The sequence below is a fragment of the Gorilla gorilla genome, chromosome 17, assembly GCF_029281585.2.
Source record: "Gorilla gorilla gorilla isolate KB3781 chromosome 17, NHGRI_mGorGor1-v2.1_pri, whole genome shotgun sequence".
Classification (NCBI taxonomy): domain Eukaryota; kingdom Metazoa; phylum Chordata; class Mammalia; order Primates; family Hominidae; genus Gorilla; species Gorilla gorilla.
The window spans coordinates 78633360-78652968 of record NC_073241.2 but is presented as its reverse complement, the minus strand read 5'-3'; the positions used below and the strand labels follow the sequence as shown (position 1 = coordinate 78652968).

The following is a 19609-nucleotide window of genomic DNA, read 5'->3' as shown; positions in this document are numbered from 1 at the left end:
TTTAATATTCTTTTTAAGATTTGTACTTACCTCTCACGGGGTTACTGTGCCAGTTCTTTTTGTGGCAAAGCAGGATGAAATTTCTTTATAATTTCTGAATGCTAGGTGATATTGTAGCCTAGAAAAGAAATTGCTAAACTTTTTTTTTTGAGACTCCAAGTGCTTTGATGCTTTGCAGTTAACTGCTGGATTTTTTTCTGAGATGCTTGGGCTCAGTTCAGCAAATTGTATTGAGTACATACTATGTGCAAGCTCTTTGTGAGTCATCATCCTCAAGAAGTATAGAGTCCAGTAGGGGCCTGCCTGCTTGTAGACAAAAAATGATGGCATAACGTAACCAACATATGCAACGCAAGAGGCATGCACAAGGCATAGATACTTTATAGATTATTCAGGGTGAGACAAGGGAGTGGGTTTCATGGAGGATATGAAACTGAGGATGGTTCAGATGGATACAGATGGGCTTTTTAAAAACTAGGTTTTTATTGTTGGAGGCTATTCCAGGCAGAGGGAATGTTACTGAGGTGTGAAATGGCATGTAGTGGATAGCTTGGCATTGCTGGAATATACACTGCAGTACTGGAGGAAGATAAAGGTAGAAAGGGATGCAGGACCTATATCTCCAAGAGTCTGGCATGCTGTACTTTGGAGCATGGAATTTTTCTGATATATATTAATCAGCTTAAAGTAATTGAAAAGATCTAAGCCAGGAGAGTGAAAGGATGGAGTTTAGTTAGCTCTGTCTGATTGCAATCTGGAGTTTGGATTGCAGAGGATTAAAATTGGAACTACAATACTAACTAGTTATGAAGGTTAAAGGAGTCCAGGAGTCAGTTTTCTTTCTTTCTTTTTTTTTTTTTTTTGAGACACAGTCTTGCTTTGTCACCCAGGCTGGAGTGCTGTGGCGCGACCTCAGTTCACTGCAACCTCTTCCTCCTGGGTTCAAGCAATTCTCCTGTCTCAGCCTCCTGAGTAGCTGGGACCACAGGCATGCGCCACCATGCTGGACTAATTTTTGTATTTTTATTAGAGATGGGGTTTCACCATGTTGGCCAGGCTGGTCTCGAACTCCTGACCTCAGGTGATCTGCCTGCCTTGGCCTCACAAAGTGCTGGGATTATAGGTGTGAGCCACCACACCCAGCCCAGAAGTGAGTTTTAATTTAGTAAACTTGTTTAGCTGAACTGTGGTGATGAGATAATGAACAAAAAAGCATGACAATGGTGGAACTCTGGGGAACATGCCAATAGTTGAAAGGTATTTTGAGGAAGCAGACACTGGGAAGAAATAGAAAAAGAAGTTGGTTAAAAATAAGGTATTATAGGAACTGAGAAAAGAAAGAATTTCATGAAGGAGTAGGTGTCAGTAATGTCCAAGACCAGAAGTCACGTAAGATACTGACTGACTTTGGGAATTTGGAGGTCACTTATCTGTAGTAGTTTGGGATAGGGGAACATTTCCATTGGAATGGTAATTTGCATCCTGCCATTGCCACTTATTTATTCTGTGACTTGGGAAAGCCCTTTTACCTTTGACTCATTGTCTGTAAAGAGGAGGTTGGCCTCTTTAATGGGGTTCAGTCTATGATCTGTGGAGTGCCAGAGGTTCATAAAAGGTACCTTGAGGCCCGCCCATCAAGAAATCAAGGGTAAGGCCAGATATTTGTTGGGGAGGGAGGGATAAAAGTCCTCTACCCCTGCTTCAAACAAAGCAGTGAGAGCAGCTTGATTTTTATCTGTTTCATATATTTGGCTTTAATGTAAGATTTCATTGAAAGAAACACAGTGCAGTATAAGAAATCTGACAACTACTGGCGTACAGGAGCCTAAAGTACCTTCAAGCTTTAAAAGCTGTATTATTAACAGCATGTGTAGATGAAGATCATCATAGATGCTAACCTATTCATGATTTGGATTTTATTCAGAGGTCAACATTAATATCTGAGTTTATATAATGATAACTGTTTGTATTCTCATTAGGAATGAAAATGTAACTTCTGAACCACTGTATTCTACTGTGTACTTTGTTAAAAAAAAAAAAATCTTTTTATGTGTGTTACCAGGTTCTGACTCAGAAGATCTTTTGGAAGAATTGCTGTGCTGTTTGATGCAGTTAATCACTGATATTCCACTCTTGTAAGTTCTGGCTAGGCCAGAATTTGTTTTATCTTCTTTGTATATGGCAGATAATCATTGATCATGTTGAGAAGTTTGTGGGTCCTGGTATAGTACTTATATGTGTGCCTTTTAAGGATTCTATATCCACAGAGTTCTTTTCTCTCTACCTAATATTTAGACTGACTATTCATTGTCAAAACAAAAATGTTACGTTGTTAAGAGGAAAACAGTGAAACTATATTAAGAATATGGTAGGCACAGAATTAATCTCTGTATTAAGAGATTTTATAGATCTTTGGAAACAAGATTTTAAGAGAGAAGCAATTTGAATCTGCTTCATATTGTGGTAGACACAGTGAGTTGAGTTCTCCTTATCTTCCTGACTTCCTGATTGTATTTCCAGCCTCTTTTGAAGCCAGGTTTTCGTTTCCAGCCTTCTTTGAAGCTAGGCATAGTCAGTGAGATGTAGGGGAAGGTCCTCCAATGAGATCTCTGGGTAAAGCTCTCTAAAAGGAACTGATTGAGTCAGCTAGGAGGCACATCTTTTTGATCTTAACAGCCCTTTCTCCTGCTGTCTGGAATGTGGATAGTCTTTTGAGTTGCATAGCCTTCTTGGCACCATGAACCAAGAGACTTACAGAAAATTCTGTTTTGATGTCATTGAGCTGCTGAACCAAAGTCAACAACTACCAGTACCACCTTTTTTCATCCTGGACTTCTCATGTGACAGAAATAGACCCTTATTTGTTAACACTGCTGTAACTGGGCTTCTGTCACTGCAGCTCAATGCAATTCCTATGTGATTCGAAATGTTCATCTCATTTGTTGCTTTTAAAAATTTAAAGTAGAGACAGGGCCTCACTATGTTGGCCAGGTTGGTCTCGAACTCCCAGCTTCAAGTGATCCTCCCACCTCAGCCTCCCAAAGTGCCTGGATTACAGGTGTGAGCCACCGTGCCTGGCCTCATTTGTTACTTTTAAAGCAGTGATTCTCCACCTTTAAAAAAAAGTATTGGCCAGGTGCAGTGTCTCACGCCTGTAATCCCAGCACTTTGGGAGCCTGAGGCAGGTGTATTGTTTGGATGCAGGAGTTGGAGACCAGCCTGGGCAATATAGTGAGACCCTGTCTCTACCTAAAAAAAAAAAAATTAGGCCGGATGCAGTGGCTTATGCCTGTAATCTCAGCACTTTGGAAGGCCAAGGTGGGTGGATCATGAGGTCAGGAGTTCAAGACCAGCCTGGCCAACATGGTGAAACCCTGTTTCTACTAAAAATACAAAAACTAGCTGGGCGTGGTGGCGCATGCCTGTAATCCCAGCTACTTGATGTAGGAGAATCGTTTGAACCAAGGTCGGGAGGCAGAGGTTGCAGTGAGCCGAGATCACGCCACTGCACTCCAGCCTGGGCTACAGAGAGAGACTACGTCACAAAAAAAAAAAAAAAAAATTAAAAAATTAAAAAAAAAGTTGTCCCCCTGAGAAGCCTTGTTTGACATTTCTTTCATAATTGCCTCTCCCACTTAATGAAATTTGAATCCCCAGACACACTGAATATCTGTTTATGTCCTGCAGCCCTTTGGAGGACCGCAAACCATTATTATTGTATCTATGAAGATTTTTACTTACCTCTGTGGAACCAATTTACATCTCCTGTTGAAAATGCATATGTACAAGGAATTATTTTTGAAATAAAAAAGTAGATTTTAATGTTTCTCATCACAGAATCTCAGTCTACATGGAGATATAATTGGAAATGTGCTATTTGTCTATGGCCCCAAAAGGAAAGACAGATATTTGTGAGAAAGTAGGCTCCAGGCTGCTGTTGTACATGAATGCAGCATCTAGAATTTTAATATAGATTTCGAAGTGAGAACCACCAACCCCTGTCGTGATATGGTCTGGTGGTATGCACCCAGGAAAGTAGGGCTGAGGCAGCTGAAGAGTCATCGCCTAGGGAAGGAAATGGGACAATTTCCCATTCAACCAGAGCTCCTGCAGCAGACACATGCATGCCATCCTTTCTCCCCTTCCATTCTAACAGAACTCCAGTATTGTTTAGAGTGGTGCTGTGTGCCCAGATTAGTTTTTCAGACATTTTGGCGGTTCCATGTGACCATGTGACATAGTTTGGGTCAAGTATATGTGAGCAGAAGTCATGAACTTGCAGAGCATATCCACTCTAGCCTTTTGCTCATTGCCTTCTCTTCCTTCCTGGAATGTGGAGGCAATGCTTGGGCTGTCTTGAAACTATGTTAATGAGCATTGCATGCAAAGACTAGTGTCCTGGGAGCATGGGACATTGGTGACAATATGAAACTATTACATTGGCCCTGGATCCCATATCTTTGGGTTTCCTCTTACATGAGAAAAATAGATACCTATTTGCTTAGGCCACTGTGGTTAGGTTTCTTTCACATGTGGTCAGATCAGGGAAGGGAAACACATATACTGTGTACTGTTTCTTTGTCATGGTATGTGGAGTTCTTCATGTGTTCCTGATGTAATTTTAAAAGTAGCACCACCTGCAATTTTTTTTCTTTTTTTTTTTTGAGATGGAGTCTTACTCCATCACCCAGGCTAGAGTGCAGTGGCGTGATCTCAGCTCACTGCAACCTCCGCCTCCTGGGTTGAAGCGATTCTCCTGCCTCAGCCTCCTGAGTAGCTGGGATTACAGATGAGCGCCACCACACCCGGCTAATTTTTGTATTTTTAGTAGAGATAGGGTTTCACCATGTTGGTTAGGCTGGTCTTGAACTCCTGACCTGTGATCTGCCCACCTCGGCCTCCCAAAGTTCTGGGATTACAGGCATGAGCCACCACGCTCAGCCCTAAATATTTTTTTTTTTTATATAACACAATACCAGGAATTTAGTATATATCCTAAATGAGTACACGCTTTTTTTTTTTTTTTGCCTTTATTGATAAAATGTTTTGGTGACATTCAGGGGGATGGAAACAGTAAATACCTTTAGACAGTAAATTGGCTCCAAACACAATGAATAGAGCAGCGATTTAAACACTCTTGAGGAGCAAGCCGATTGTGTTGTAATATATCAAACATTTCAGTGTTTTAATGTATTTATACCTTTTAAATTAGCTGAAAATGCACAGCTAGCCAGTTGTCTCCTATTATGTACACTCAGCTTTAACCAGCTGCTGAAACAATTTCTGATGATTTAATGTTCTTGGAACTCCATCCTACAAGAAGGTTTGTCTTGGTAACGGTTTCCATGTGAAACCAAACTACTCTTTAAATGTTTCATTTCCTCTAACTGTAGTGCAGTATTTATGGATCAGTGTATAATTTAAGAGGAAATAGGAATATATGCAAACCAGGAATGCTCTCACACCTGAACATCATCAGAAGTGCTATAAACGTTTCACATTTCACATTGGTAATTCATCCTGTGCTGCGTTAGCAGGTAAATAACAAGATGAAATGAATTTTAATGGCCACTGAGGGTAATTTAAACTAGCGTAAATGTTTCCTATGAGACTTTTAAAATCATTCTGTTAATATGGAGAGCAAAGGGTTTACCACGGACACATACGTGTGTATGCTATATATTTATTTAGAGATCTATAAACTAAAATGTAAATTATACCTTATTATAAAGAGAATAGGATCAGTGGCAGTACTTGAAATAAACTCCGAGAAGTTCATTACAGTGATCTTTGTAGGAGTTCATTTGTAATGAAGATTCACTTTTAAGTAGTTAGTGGCTACTGTTTCTCAGACACTTTGGATTTCTTGATAAAATATTAATTCACGGAGGTACTAATCTTCATTAAAATTGTTCTTCTTTCAGGAATCCTTCCTTAACTCCATAGCTCTCAGCATTTATATATTTAAAATAAAGATTAAGTCATGCACGGGCTTGACATTTTTCAGTGTATATTGGATCGATCCCACTAGAATTTAAATAAATCTGCCAAAAGCAAATCCTTGCCTTTGATTTTTATACCTTCCCTGTGTCTCAGTGAAGTAAACAGGAAAGTAATAAAGATAAAGTTATTTTCCTCAAGACACTAATATGGAGTGTTCTAACAGAAAGAACGTGGGTAGGTAAGCCAGAGGTAAAAGCCCAGCGCTCGGAATTTGTGACACTGTCTGGATTCTTGTAGTGTTACTATAAGGGCTGAATGAGACTTGTGGGAACCAACCGAGTGGTGGAGTTAGGTGGGGCCATAGCCGCAGAAGCAGTGATGCCGTATAGACCCATCCTTGTATTTTGGGGCTACTTGTGATGCTGTTTTGTTAAGAAATGGAAGTTATTTTGAGGACTCAAATTAGATTTTTTTCCCTTGTCTTTGTATCTGTTTTTGTTGCTGTCATTTTTCAGCAAATCTGTGGCTGTTAGTTGTACATGATGATGTCAGTGTCAAGCACAGGCCCCACTCCTCACTAGTGCCACCACTCTGGGCAGGTCTGCTCAGAGTAGGCCTCTTTCTATTGGCCTCAGACCCAAAATACAGCCTCTTTCTCTGGGATCCATTTCTGTGGTCTTTCTTATGAACCTGTGAACTCATTGAGGACTGTTTAATTTTTAGTCTGGCCCTGATTTGCAGATTTGTCAATTATAATTTAATCTAAGAAAACTTTTTGTAGTTTTTTTCGTAAGGTATAGATTGATAAAGATGAGAGTTTCATAATTAATTGCTTTCACTGCCTTTTTCAGGGAGTGTGTATCTATTTGTGTACTGTGACTTGTCGAGTACAGGGGATATCTGATGTCATCTGCTAACCCTCACTGGTGGTCTTGCTAATGTGGAGCATGCCAGTCCATGCTGTGTCTACTTTCCTTCTACAGTCTGTCTTCCTTTAGATATTTGCATGGCTCACGTTCTGACCTCCTTCAAGCTTTCATCTGCTTCAGGTTTTGTTTCTTTAGAAATGGCCACCCTGACTACCCTATAGAGTAGCTTTGACCACCTGAAAATAGCTCCCCTCTCATTCTGTGTCTTTTTTCGTGTGTTATTTATTTACTTATTTATTTATTTTTTTGAGATGGGATTCCCACTCTGTCACCCAGCCTGGAGGGCAGTGGCACAATCACGGCTCAGTGTAGCCTCAGCTGCCCAGGCTCAAGCAATTCTCCCATCTCAGACTCTTGAGTATCTGGGGCCACAGGTGTGTGCCACCATGCCTGGCTAATTTTTAAAATTATTTGTAGAGATGAGGTCTTGCTGTGTTGCCCAGGCTGGCCTTGAATTCTGGGCTGAAGCAACCCTCCTGCCTTGGCCTCCTAAAGTGCTGGGATTACAGGCAAGAGCCACCACACCTGGCCTGTTTTTTGTCTTAACACTTTTCACTACTCTTCATATTATCTGTTACCTCTCTTGCTCATATTTTCCCAATAAAACTAGAATGAAACCTCCATGAAAACAAGGGCTCTTGTGGCAGCATTTGGTTTGCTCACTGCTGCTGCATCCATGATATTCAGGTTAGCTTGGCACATGGTAGACTCAAATATTTCTTTACTGAGTAAATTAGTAAGGGTCTAACCTGTTCACTGTGCTTAAAGCATTTTGTTTGTTTCTCAGCATCTAGTCTATATGGAAACAGTATTGTGCTAAGGCATATTCCACTGCAAGTGTAATGGCTCATTTGTAGTTGGCACATTGTAACAACAGGGTGTCTTACTGACATTTGTAGTAGAAAGGGGCTACTGGAAGCTGAAACACTGAGACATAACACCTGAGAATGTTTAAGGGACTAGTAGATTAATTAGTTATAAATGCTGAGTATTCTGGGGCCGTTTAGTTTAGGGACGATGGGCTTTATATCTCAGTAGTCCCTAGATTATTCTTAGTATAATAATTTCTTTTTAATTCAGGTCATCCTCAAAAACAGATTGTGAATATACTATGTGTGTACAGTGGAGTAGACCCCGAACATAAAAAGGTGTGACTCTTGAAGAGCTTAGAGGTAGATAGACAAAAAGATACCCCGATGAGAAGAACATTGGTAGATGCCACAGTCATTTGGAGTTGAACAGATTAGCACTGGCTAAATCATTAAAGAGGCAGAAAAGAACTGGATAGGGACTTCTTAGGTATGAATAATGTATTTGGAAAATCACAAGCACATTAGGTTGAGCAGAGGGTTTGTGGAATATTAGGGATAAAGAAGCAATGTTGTTGTAGCAAAGACTCAAATGTTAGAGGACTAAAGATTTGATTATTTTTAGGGTTCTGTGTTTATTGAGATATAAAAAAGAATATAATTATTAGAAATATTTTTCTAAAATCCATTTTGGAAATATTTGAGTGTGAAACTGAGAATCTTATTTATAAAATTCAGTTTATAGCATTTTAAAAATGTAATAACATTATATAAGATGCACATTTATTGGACCCATAGACTAATAGTACTGGGTTAGATGTTCTACTGTGGAAATTTGAGTACTGAAAACATTTGGTAGTAACAGTGAGTAGATGGTTCAAGAACCTAAAGAGTCATAAATGGTTTCTTTATGGAGTCTCCAAGTCATTGGAAGAGAGTGAAGGTGCAGGAGAGACCCATGGTTGGCAACGAAGGGCCTAGCTGTTGGGAAAATGCCTTTCTACAGCCCTGCATGTTGATGCTAAAATACTTCTCTGAATCTAGCCGTAAGGTGGGTGGAGGAGTGAGGGTAGGGTTGGGGAGTGACTACAGCAAGTCAGTATTTTAAGTTTTAGGTGTTGCAAGGTAAACATCCAGTATAGCTTTCTGAATGAATTAGGCATTTAAGGCATCGATTGAATCAAAGAATCAAAGATTGTAGTATTTTCAGATACCAAGACAGTATTACGTATTAAGTTCACAGTAGCTTTTTAGTTTGAAAATTGATGTCTGGTGCCTTCAGAGAATTTTTCCTGGTGAAAAAACAAGATTGTTACTGAATGCTGCTGTTAATTTTGTTTACTGTTATTAATACATGTATAGCAAAATAGGAATAAAGTGATTTGACATTAATAACTGCAAATTTTAATTCTCCCAACAAACAATTGATTTTTTTCTTTTTAATTTTTTCTGACATATAACTTACTTCTTTACAGAGTAATTTCTTTTCAGACATAATCTAGATTATATTACATTTGAATATTTTCTGGTAGTCATTGATGCTGAATTTTAAGTGGTCATATATGTATGCACATGGTTTGGAGACAAAATCACATTGCACAGAGGCTTATAATGAGAACAAATGTTATTTGTCTCATCCCTTTTTAAATGTTTCCTCCTGAGAGACAAACTTCCTAAATTCTCACCTGTTCTGGTGGTTTATATAAACCTTTACCTTCATTTAACCTTTTATATTTCTAAATAATATACCATTATTTTGAAAAAATAAGTCTTTATATTTATTTTTTTACATTTAGTTTTGAGAGTAATTTTAGGTTCACCACAAAATTGAGCAGAAAGTACAGAATTAAAAAGAAAAAAAATTAGTTGTTTGTTGGGAGAATTAAAATTTGCAGTTGTTAATGTCAAGCCACCCCCACACACATATAGCCTCCTGCACCGTCAGTGTCCCTCAGCAGAGGAATACATTTGTTATAATTAATAAACCTGCATTGGCACTGGATTATCACCCAAATATAGTTTACTTTAGTGTTCCCTGTAGGTGTTTGTCTTCTACGGGTTTAGACAAATGCATGATGAAATGTATCTATCAGTGTATCATATTGATCAATATATCTATTGTATCTGTCAATGTGTTGATCAGTGTATCAATTGTATCTGTCAATTGTATCTATCAGTGTATCAATGTATCATCTATCTATGTATCATCTATCTATCAATGTACCTATCAATTATTGATAGATACATCTGTCTATACATTGATGTCTATCTATGATATCTATGATAGATATCAATGCATATCTATTGATATCTATATCTATTGATATCTATACATTGATAGATACATCTATCAATGTATCTATCAGTTTATTGATCAATGTATCAATTGTATCTATCAATGTATCAATGTGTTGATCAATGTATCTATCATTGTCATGTACAGAGTAGATCAATGGATGATTGTTAAAGTATGTTTAATTTTGTAAGAAATTTATATTCTATGGGATTAGACAAATGCATGATGAAATGTATCTATCATTGTCATATCATACAGAGTAGATCAATGGATGATGGTTAAAGTATGTTTAATTTTGTAAGAAATTTATATTCTATGGGATTAGACAAATGCATGGTGAAATGTATCTATCATTGTCATATCATACAGAGTAGATCAATGGATGATGGTTAAAGTATGTTTAATTTTGTAAGAAACTGCTTAACTCTTCCAAAATGCCTGTACCAGTTTTGCCATTCCCACCAGTAATGAATGAGAGTTCCTATTGCTCCACATCCTTGTCAGCGTTTGGTGGTGTTACTGTTTTAAATTTTGGCATTTGAATAGGTGTGTAGTGGTATCTCATTGTTTTAATTTGCAGTTCCCTAATGACATATGATGTTGAGCATCTCTTCATATGCTTGTGCCATCTGTGTATCTTTTTTGATGATGTATCTGTTAGTCTTTGGTCCACTTTTTAATTGGGTTGTGTTCTTGCTGAGTTTTGAGAGTTCTTTGTATATTTTAGATAACAATCCATTATCAGATATGTCTTCTGCAAGTGTTTTCTCCCAGCCTGTGGCATTTCTTCTCATTCTCTTCACAGTGTCTTTCACAGAATAGAAATTTTTAATTTTAATGAGGCCCTTGCTCTCAGTTATTTTTTTCATGGATCATGTCTTTCACAGAGTAGGAAACTTTAAATTTTAAAATTTTAATCTTACTATCAATAATTTCTTTCATGGATTGTGCCTTTGGTGTTGTATCCAAAAAGTCACCACCATACCCAAGGTCATTTGGATTTTCTCCTATTTTATCGTTTTAGAGTTTTATAGTTTTGCATTCCATATTTAGATCTGTCTTTTTTTTGCATGTGGATATCCAGTTGTTTCAGCATCTGGTTGAAGAGACTACCTTTCCCCATTATACTGTCTTTGCTCCTTTGCCAAAGACCAATTAACTATATGTGGGTCTATTTCTGAGTGCTCAGTTCTGTTCTGTTGATCTATTTATTCTTTTGCCAGTGTCATGCTGTCTTGATTACTGTAGCCTTGTAATAGGTCTTGAAGGATAATTCCAGTCCTTTTAGTTTGTTCTGCTGTTTCAATTTTGTGTTGATATTTATAGGCCTTTTGCTTTTCTGTATAACTTTAGAACCAGTTTGTTGTGTTACTACAAGTTACTACCAAGTAACTTGCAGGTGTTGTGATTTGAATTGTGTTGCATCTGTAGATCACATTAAGAGGAATCTTGACAATATTGAGTCTTTCTATCCATGAACATAGAATATCTTTCTATTTATTTAGTTATTTGATTTCTTTCATCAAAGTTTTATGGTTTTGCTCATACAGCTTTTATGCATATTTTGTTAGATTTATATCCAAGTGTTTTATTTTCTTGGTTCTTAATGTAAATGTATACCACTTTTTTGATTCATTAAATTATTTATTGACATCTGCTCAGATGATTATCTCCTTCTACTTGCACCTTTTCCCTTGCTATATTCTATTATATTTAAATTATCATTTTTAGTTTTTCTGTGTAATATGTCTTTATTCCTTCAAATACAGGCAGTAACACTTGACTTTCCCTTTGTAAATTAAAGATACTACTTCCCACACTCTTCATTCAGTTCTCTTTCTTTTCTCTTCTTATTTGTATTATCTGTACTTTAATATCTACTTATTTTACGCCAGGATGACAAGTTTACTTAAGAATATTCTTTGTAGGAAGTACACAAAAGGAAGCCAAAGAGCAGGGATTAGTTGGGTTCAATAAAAATAATGAGAAGACAGAACTCTCCGTCTCTTAAAGTTTTACGATGTATTTTAATTGTTTTAAAATATTACTAATTTCTAGATCAGAAGACATCTAGGTAAATCTTGTAACATGATTGGAGCTAAGTTAGGGGATACATAATCTAAATGGGAGAAGTGACTTGGAAATGTGTATATTTTCTTTGAGTATATTTATTGTTTTGAGAATTTACTTTAAATCGGCTAATGAAACTACTCTATGAAGACCTGACTAGGGAGGAATTTGGAAACTTTTTTGTTTCTACATTTTGGACCTATTTTACTCCCTCCCAAAAATCTGTCAGGATGACAGGGTATCAGAATTTACAGAGAAAGCAATATGTGTACTTGTAATTTGCAGTAGATATATTGTATTTCAATAAAGAGTATTGAAAAGCTTTTAAAAAAAAATCAGACCCTCCCAGTAATCTACTTAGGCACAGGGAGAGTTTAATAAAGTAAATCACTAGATACTGTCAGTTATTTGGGCATCAAACTTTGTAAATAATCCATTGTTGATTCCTTAAGAGTCAACTTCAACTACAAAAATCCACTCCAGTGTCACAGGAGGTTTTATTTTATTTTAAAAGTTAGGTTTATTGATGTATAATTTACATTTAGCAAAATTCATCTTTTCTATTGTTCAGTTCTATGAGTTTTGACAAATGCATACAGTTACACACACTGAAATTATAATGTAGAACAATTCAATTACATCCCTCTCAAGTTCCCTAGTTTCCCTTGTAGTCAGTCTGTATCCCAACTCCTAGTCCCTGGCAACCACTTGGCAAGAAGTACAGCGTGATCTACTTTCCCATGTAAGTTTTTGTTTTTCTTGGAATTTAATGGCATTTCTTAGCTTTTTGTGTTTTTTCCTTTATTTTAGCTTCACTTTTAAAAATAAAGCTTTATTGAGATAGCATTCATATGCTACAAAATTCAGCCTTCTAACTTCTACAATTAATTGATTTTAGTGTATTCACAAAATTGTACAACCATCACCATTATCTAATACTGGAACATTTTCAGCATCCCAGGCAGAAGCCATGTGCCCATTAGCAGTCACTCTTCATTTCTCAGCCCCTAGCAAAACCGACCTACTTTGTGTTTCTATGGGATTTGGCTATTCTGGACATTTCATACAAATTGTACCGTATCACATGTGGTCTTTTGTGTTTGCATTGTTTTACTTAGTATGTTTTCAAGGTTCATTCTAGTTATAGCATGGAACAGTACTTCATTCTTTTTTTATTATTTTAGCCTAATTTTTGAAAGTTCTACGTGTAGTCTTGGGACTACCCTCATTGACACCATCAGTCCTCTTGCTTCAATCTAGACTGGTTGCTTTCTAGGGCTATCACATAGCTGTGTCATCTGGGATTCCTCTTCACTATTTTCTTGGGTGGCCTCCATAGTTGCCTGATATTCTTTAAAGCCATTTTTGGTTTATTTCCTCAGTTTTCATGTAGCACATTCTCATGTAGCTTTTGAAGAAAGTATTAGTCCTTACTTATCTATATTTGTATGTATTTGTCTTGTATGTCTACATTTGAATGATAGGTAGGCTAGTTATGAGTTTCTGATAATCAGTGTTCCCTAGAGTTTTGAAGATATTCCATTATTGTCTAATAATATTATTAGTGTTGTTAGAGGGAATTCTGATGCCATCTGATTATCATTGCTCTGTATGGTTTTTTTTTTATTCTTTTCCTCGGTGGAAGATTTTAGAATCTTGGGTTTGTCTTTAGAATTCTGAAATATGGTGATGTGTTAGTGTGGCTGATATTTTTTCATTGATGGAACTGCTTATTAGTCAGTAAATATTTGTTCTTCAACTATGGGCAGTTTTTTGTGTTATTCAATATTTCTTTGTGCATTTCTTCCCTCTTTTTAAATGTATTTTTATTTATTTATTTATTTAGAGACAGAGTCTCGCTCTGTTGCCCAGACTGGAGTGCAGTGGCACAATCTTGACTCATTGCAACCTCCGCCTCCCGGGTTCAAGCGATTTCCAGCTAATTTTTGTATTTTTAGTAGAGCCGGGGTTTCACCATGTTGGCCAGGCTGGTCTTGAGCTCCTGACCTCAAGTGTTCTGCCCTCTTCAGCCTCCCAAAGTGCTAGGATTACAGGCGAGAGCCACCGTACCCGGCCCTTCCCTCTTTTTTTAAGTCTCTCTAAAACTCATGTTCAAGTCAGATACTGGACTTTGTAGATTTAACCTCTCTTATCTCAACTTTTTAAGTCTGTCTAAAACTCATGTTCAAGACAGATACTGGACTTTGTAGATTTAACCTGTCTTATCTCAACTTTTTACATCTTTTAAAAAAATTCTAACTTGTTGGAAATTTGTTTGATTTTTAGCTTTTGACCTCCCTCATCAAAATTTCTGTACTAAAATACTTATTTTTAATAGGTAATATGTGTGCATGGAAAAAAATCAGACGGTATAAAAGGGAATATAATAAGTCATCTTCTCACTTTGGACCCTTACTGTCTAATCTTCTATTCCCTCTCCCATTCATAGCATACCGCATAAAAAGTGTTTCTTGTTTTTTTCTTTTTTTCTTTTTTTTTCTTTTTTTCTTGAGACGGAGTCTCACCCTGTCACCCAGGGTGGAGTGCAATGGTGAGATCTTGGCTCACTGCAACCTCCCGGGTTTAAATGATTCTCCTGCCTCAGCCTCCCAGGTAGCTGGAATTACAGGCGCCCGCCACCATGCTCAGTTTAGTTTTGTATTTTTAGTAGAGATGGGGTTTCACCAAGTTGGCCAGGCTGGTCTCAAACTCCTGACCTCGTGATCCGCACACCTTGGCCTCCCAAAGTGCTGGGATTACAGGCGTAAGCCACTGCGCTCAGCCAAAAGTGTTTTTAAATAAAATTGATACCAGCCACACAGACTATTCTGTAAGTTGCTTTTATCACTTTTAACTTGATTTTTCCCAATCAGTAGCTATAGATCAACTTTGATTTTTTATAGCTATGTATGGATTGTCTGAATATATCATAATTTAATCAGTCTCTTATGAAAATTTAGTTCATTTCCAGTCTTTTACTGTTATAAACAACACTCCAATGAATATTCATGTACATAAATTCACTTCATATATACAGATATAGCCATCATGTATTTTAGAGTTGGCATTAATTGTGCACATTTTAAGTTTTGATAAAGATGTGATAAATTTGGTAACAATTTATTCCCTAAAAAGATTATACCAATTATAGTCCCACCAAAAGCCTCTAGTAGACCCTTGCAAACATTGTACATTATAAAATTTTTTGTAAGTTAAAAATTGAAGTCATACTGTGATCCTTTTTTAAATTTTTTTGAGACAGGGTCTCACTCTATCACCCAGGTTGGAGTACAGTGGTGCGATCACGGCTCACTGCAAGCTCAAATTCCTGGGCTCAAGCAAGCCTTCCTCCTCCACTTCCCTAGTAGCTGTGACTACAGGTGTGTGCCACCATGCCCAGCTAATTTTTAAAATTTTTAGTAGAGATGAGGTCTTGCTATGTTACCCAGGCTGGTCTCAAACTTCTGGCCTCAAGCAATCCTTCTGCCTTTGCCTCCCAAAGTTTTGGGATGACAGATTGAGTCACGGCGCCTAGTTATATTGTGATTCTTGTGTGCATTTTCTCATTGTAAGTGAAGTTGAATATCTCTTAATATTTTTAAAAGCCATTTCTAACATTTGATGAAATTTTACAATCATTTTTAGTTCTGGAGAGTTCTTTTTCTCTGATTATTCCATGTTTTATGAATGCAACATTTTGAGTTGACCTAATTGCACTTTGGACATGTACTTACCCACCATAAATTCTATACTTGTTACAATTTTGGAATATTTGCTTTATCATATGTCCATCTTTTCAATCTATCTTAATTTTTGTTTTTAAGAATATTTTTAATAACTTTTTTTGTGTTGAACTTTAGTTTATTTCAAGAAAATTTATGGCTATATTTTAAATATTTGATGCATTTTTTGCATATACAGTATAGTATTTAAGTTAATAAAAGTTCAGTTTTTAATATTTATGGTTTTATGTTTTGTTTGTTTGTTTGTTTGTTTGTTTTTTGAGACAGTCTCACTCTGTCACCCAGGCGGGAGTGCAGTGGCACGATCTCGGCTCACTGCAACCTCCGCCTCCCAGGTTCAAGCGATTCTCATGCCTCAGCCTCACCAGTAGCTGGGATTACAGGCGCCCACCACCATGCCCAGCTAGTTTTTATATTTTTAGTAGAGATGGGTTTTCACCATGTTGGCCAGCCTGGTCTTGAACTGCTGTGCTCAAGTCATCTGCCCACTTCGGCCTCCCAAAGTGCTGAGATTATAGGCGTGAGCCACTGCATCTGGTGTGGTTTTTTTTTTTTTTTTTTTATGGTGAGGAGTCTCACTCTGTTACCAGGCTGGAGTGCAGTGGCGCGATCATGGCTCACTGCAATCTCCACCTCCCGGGTTCGAGTGATTCTCCTGCCTCAGCCTCCCGAGTAGCTGGGATTACAGGTGTGCACCACCATGCCCAGCTAATTTTTGTATTTTTAGTAGAGACGGGGTTTCACCATGTTGGCCAGGATGGCCTCTATGTCTTGACCTCAGGTGATCCACTCGCCTTGGCCTCCCAAAGTGCTGGGATTACAGGCATGAGCCACCACACTTGGCCCATTTTTTTTTTTAATAAATCATAAAAAAATGTAATGGATATTTTAATTTGTGTGATCCATCCCTTTAGTTTTTATATATGATGAAGTTGATAGGTAATGTGGTCGATAACGGTACTGAGTGGCAGTTCTGAGACTAAAATCCACATTTCTTGAATCCCAAATGCCAAGCACTGTTTCTTCTAGTGTTAAGACTTTTATAAATGAGGAGTATTACCATGTCTTTGATTTGTTAATTTTTAAAACTAGCCATTATACTAACATACTTTTGTTGACAATATCTGTACTATAGCATATTATTTTTTAGTCTTTCCCCATATTTGACTCCTAGAATCTCCATGTTGGCATGCATTGATATTTCTAAATTTTGGTCTCAATCCTTTGAACTTGTCAGTTGTTTTTATTAAACTTATGTTCCATTTACAGTACCATCAGGTTTCTTATCCAATAGTAAGTAAAAGGAGGATGTTTTTTTCCTCTGTATTCGTTGACTGCCCTTAGCCAACACTAACACCCATTTCATGAAGTCTTTTGTCTTTATCCAAGTGTTCCACTGTGCCCTAACAGTGCAGTGCAGGGTCATGGCGCCTGTCTCTTTTTCTTCACATGAAATTAATAACTTGCTCCAGCAGTAGTTTGTTCTAGGACATTTCCAGAGCAGATGGTGGAAAGTTCTTGGGATAATATGGCAGCCAAAGCAGTATTTTGGCTTTTTAAGGTTGACTTTATTTTGATGATTGTGTAATGAAAATCTTCTGACATTAAAACAAGAAAGATCTGTTGGATTAAAACATTTTTCATCTTCTAAAAACCACCACACTCAGCATGGTAGAATTTTGGTTTCTTTCAAGTATTGGCCTCTCTGGCTCTTTTTCCTGATTATTTGGCACTTAAGATAGCCAAATTAATATATTTTTAATTTTGTCTTCACAGAAATGTAACATTGCTTTTGAATTCCTTTTTAAGAGCATTATAGAAAGTTACAGGAGGAAATGACATTAGAGGTCCTCTTGCACAGTGTACTTCTTTACAAATAAGAAAACTGAGACCCAGAGAAGTTATTTATTGAAGTTAACAGAGTGAGTTAATAGATACTTAGAAGCAGACCCTAACTTTCTTAATTTTGAATAGGTGACTCCTGCAGCATACTGTTTGTGATTAGGGTAACTTCATTTTTTTCTTTGCTTTTATTTCAATATGTTATATTTTAATGAATAGAAGTTCAGTTTTTAATATTTATGGCAGTCTTCTGTTTTTAGTTATTAACTTAATTTTTATATAGATGATGCATTTGTATTATTCAAAAATCCAACACATAAAAGTATGCATGAACAATCTCCCTCTCATCCTTGTCTCCCATCTCCCTAGTCCTTCCATTGGCCTCCATGGTTAACTGCTATTCTTAGTTTCTTACTTACCCTTCTTATAATTTTTCACAAATATAGAGATGACCTCCAACTTAATGATAATTTGACTTATGATTTTTTGAATTTACGATTATGTGAAAGCGATAGGCATTCAGTAGAAACTGTACTTCAAGTACTGTACTTCAAGTACCTATACAACTATTTTATTTTTCACTTTCAGTACAGTGTTCAATAAATTACATGAAATATTCAACGCTTTATTATAAAGTAGGCTTTGTGTTAGATGACTTTGCCCAACTGTAGGCTTATTTAAGTATTCACGCATGTTTAAGGTAAGCTAAGCTAAGTTATAATATAATAGGTTAGGGTATTTAAATGCATTGTTGGCTTTTGATACTTTCAACTTACAGTAGATTTATTGGGACATAATTCCATTATTAGTCAAAGATCATCTGTATATTCAGTTATGAATATAGATTCTTATTTCACCTTGCTTCCACATAAAAGGCAGGAAATTCTACATATTGTTTTGAACTTTATTCTTTTTCTAGTTAACATTCTATCCTGGCAGTTGTTGTACACTATATAGAACTTTCTCATTTTTATTTTTTAAATAACAACTTCATTGAGGTATATTTTAAATACTAAAATTTTCACCCTTTAAAAATATACAGTTCAGTGGTTTGCAGTATGTTCACAAAGTTGTGAAACCAACACCACTATCTAATTCTAGAACATTTTCATTATCCAAAGAGAAACTGTGCACCCATTAGCAGTCACGCCTCATTTATCCCTCTCTTCTGCCCCTAGTAACCACTCATCTGCCTTCTGTCTATGCATTTCCCTATTCTGGATATTTTATGCAAGTGAAATCATACAATATGTGGCTTTTGTATCTGGCATTTACTTTGTATAATGTGTTCAGAGTTCATTCATGTTATATAATATGTACCAGTATTTCATTCTTTTTTATGCTGAAAAGTATCCCATTGTCTGTATATACCACATTTTGCTTATTCACCAGTTGATATGCATTGGGTTTATTTTTACTTTTTGGCCATTATGAGTAATGCTGCTTTGAGCATCAATGTACAAGATTTTGTGTAGAAACGTTTTCAGTTCTTCTGGGTATGCATCTAGGAATGGAATTGCTAAGTGATATGGTAACTCTGTATTTAACTTTTTGAGTTAACTGCCAAACTTTTCCACAGCAGTTTCACCACTTTACCTTCCTGCCAGCCATGAAAGAGGGTTTCAGTTTCTCCACAGCCTTTCTCACTCTTCTTCAAAAGCTACATAATGTTCTGTTGTAGATCAGTATCAAAATATATTTAATCATGCCTTTATTGATGGACATTGTTAATTTGTTTTTGCTCATATCCTTTGCTCAGTTTGTATTGCCGCCTCTATTGTATCTTTCTAAAACCCTTTCTGTGTTAGAATTTAAATATTTTTTTCAGTTTGCCTGTTGACTTACTTGCTTATAGGATATTTTTGTTTTTATCATGATGACTTTTTAATAAAACAATTTTGAATAATTTAAATTTATCCATCTTTTATAGCTTTTAGGCTTAAGGATTTATAAGCTGACTCAGTTTTACCTTTTTAA

At 36.6% G+C, this 19609-nt stretch overlaps 1 protein-coding gene across 9 annotated transcripts in view; it reads left to right on the top strand.

The window, feature by feature from the left end:
• Positions 1 to 19609, top strand: part of DYM (dymeclin) — a 410032-nt gene that overhangs the window by 91324 nt on the left and 299099 nt on the right. For all 9 annotated transcript variants that reach the window (XM_031003621.3, XM_031003623.3, XM_055368706.2 and 6 more), the window contains one exon: positions 2063 to 2135. In XM_031003621.3, coding sequence (XP_030859481.1) covers positions 2063 to 2135 — 73 coding nt within the window. The remainder of the gene's footprint in view (positions 1 to 2062; positions 2136 to 19609) is intronic.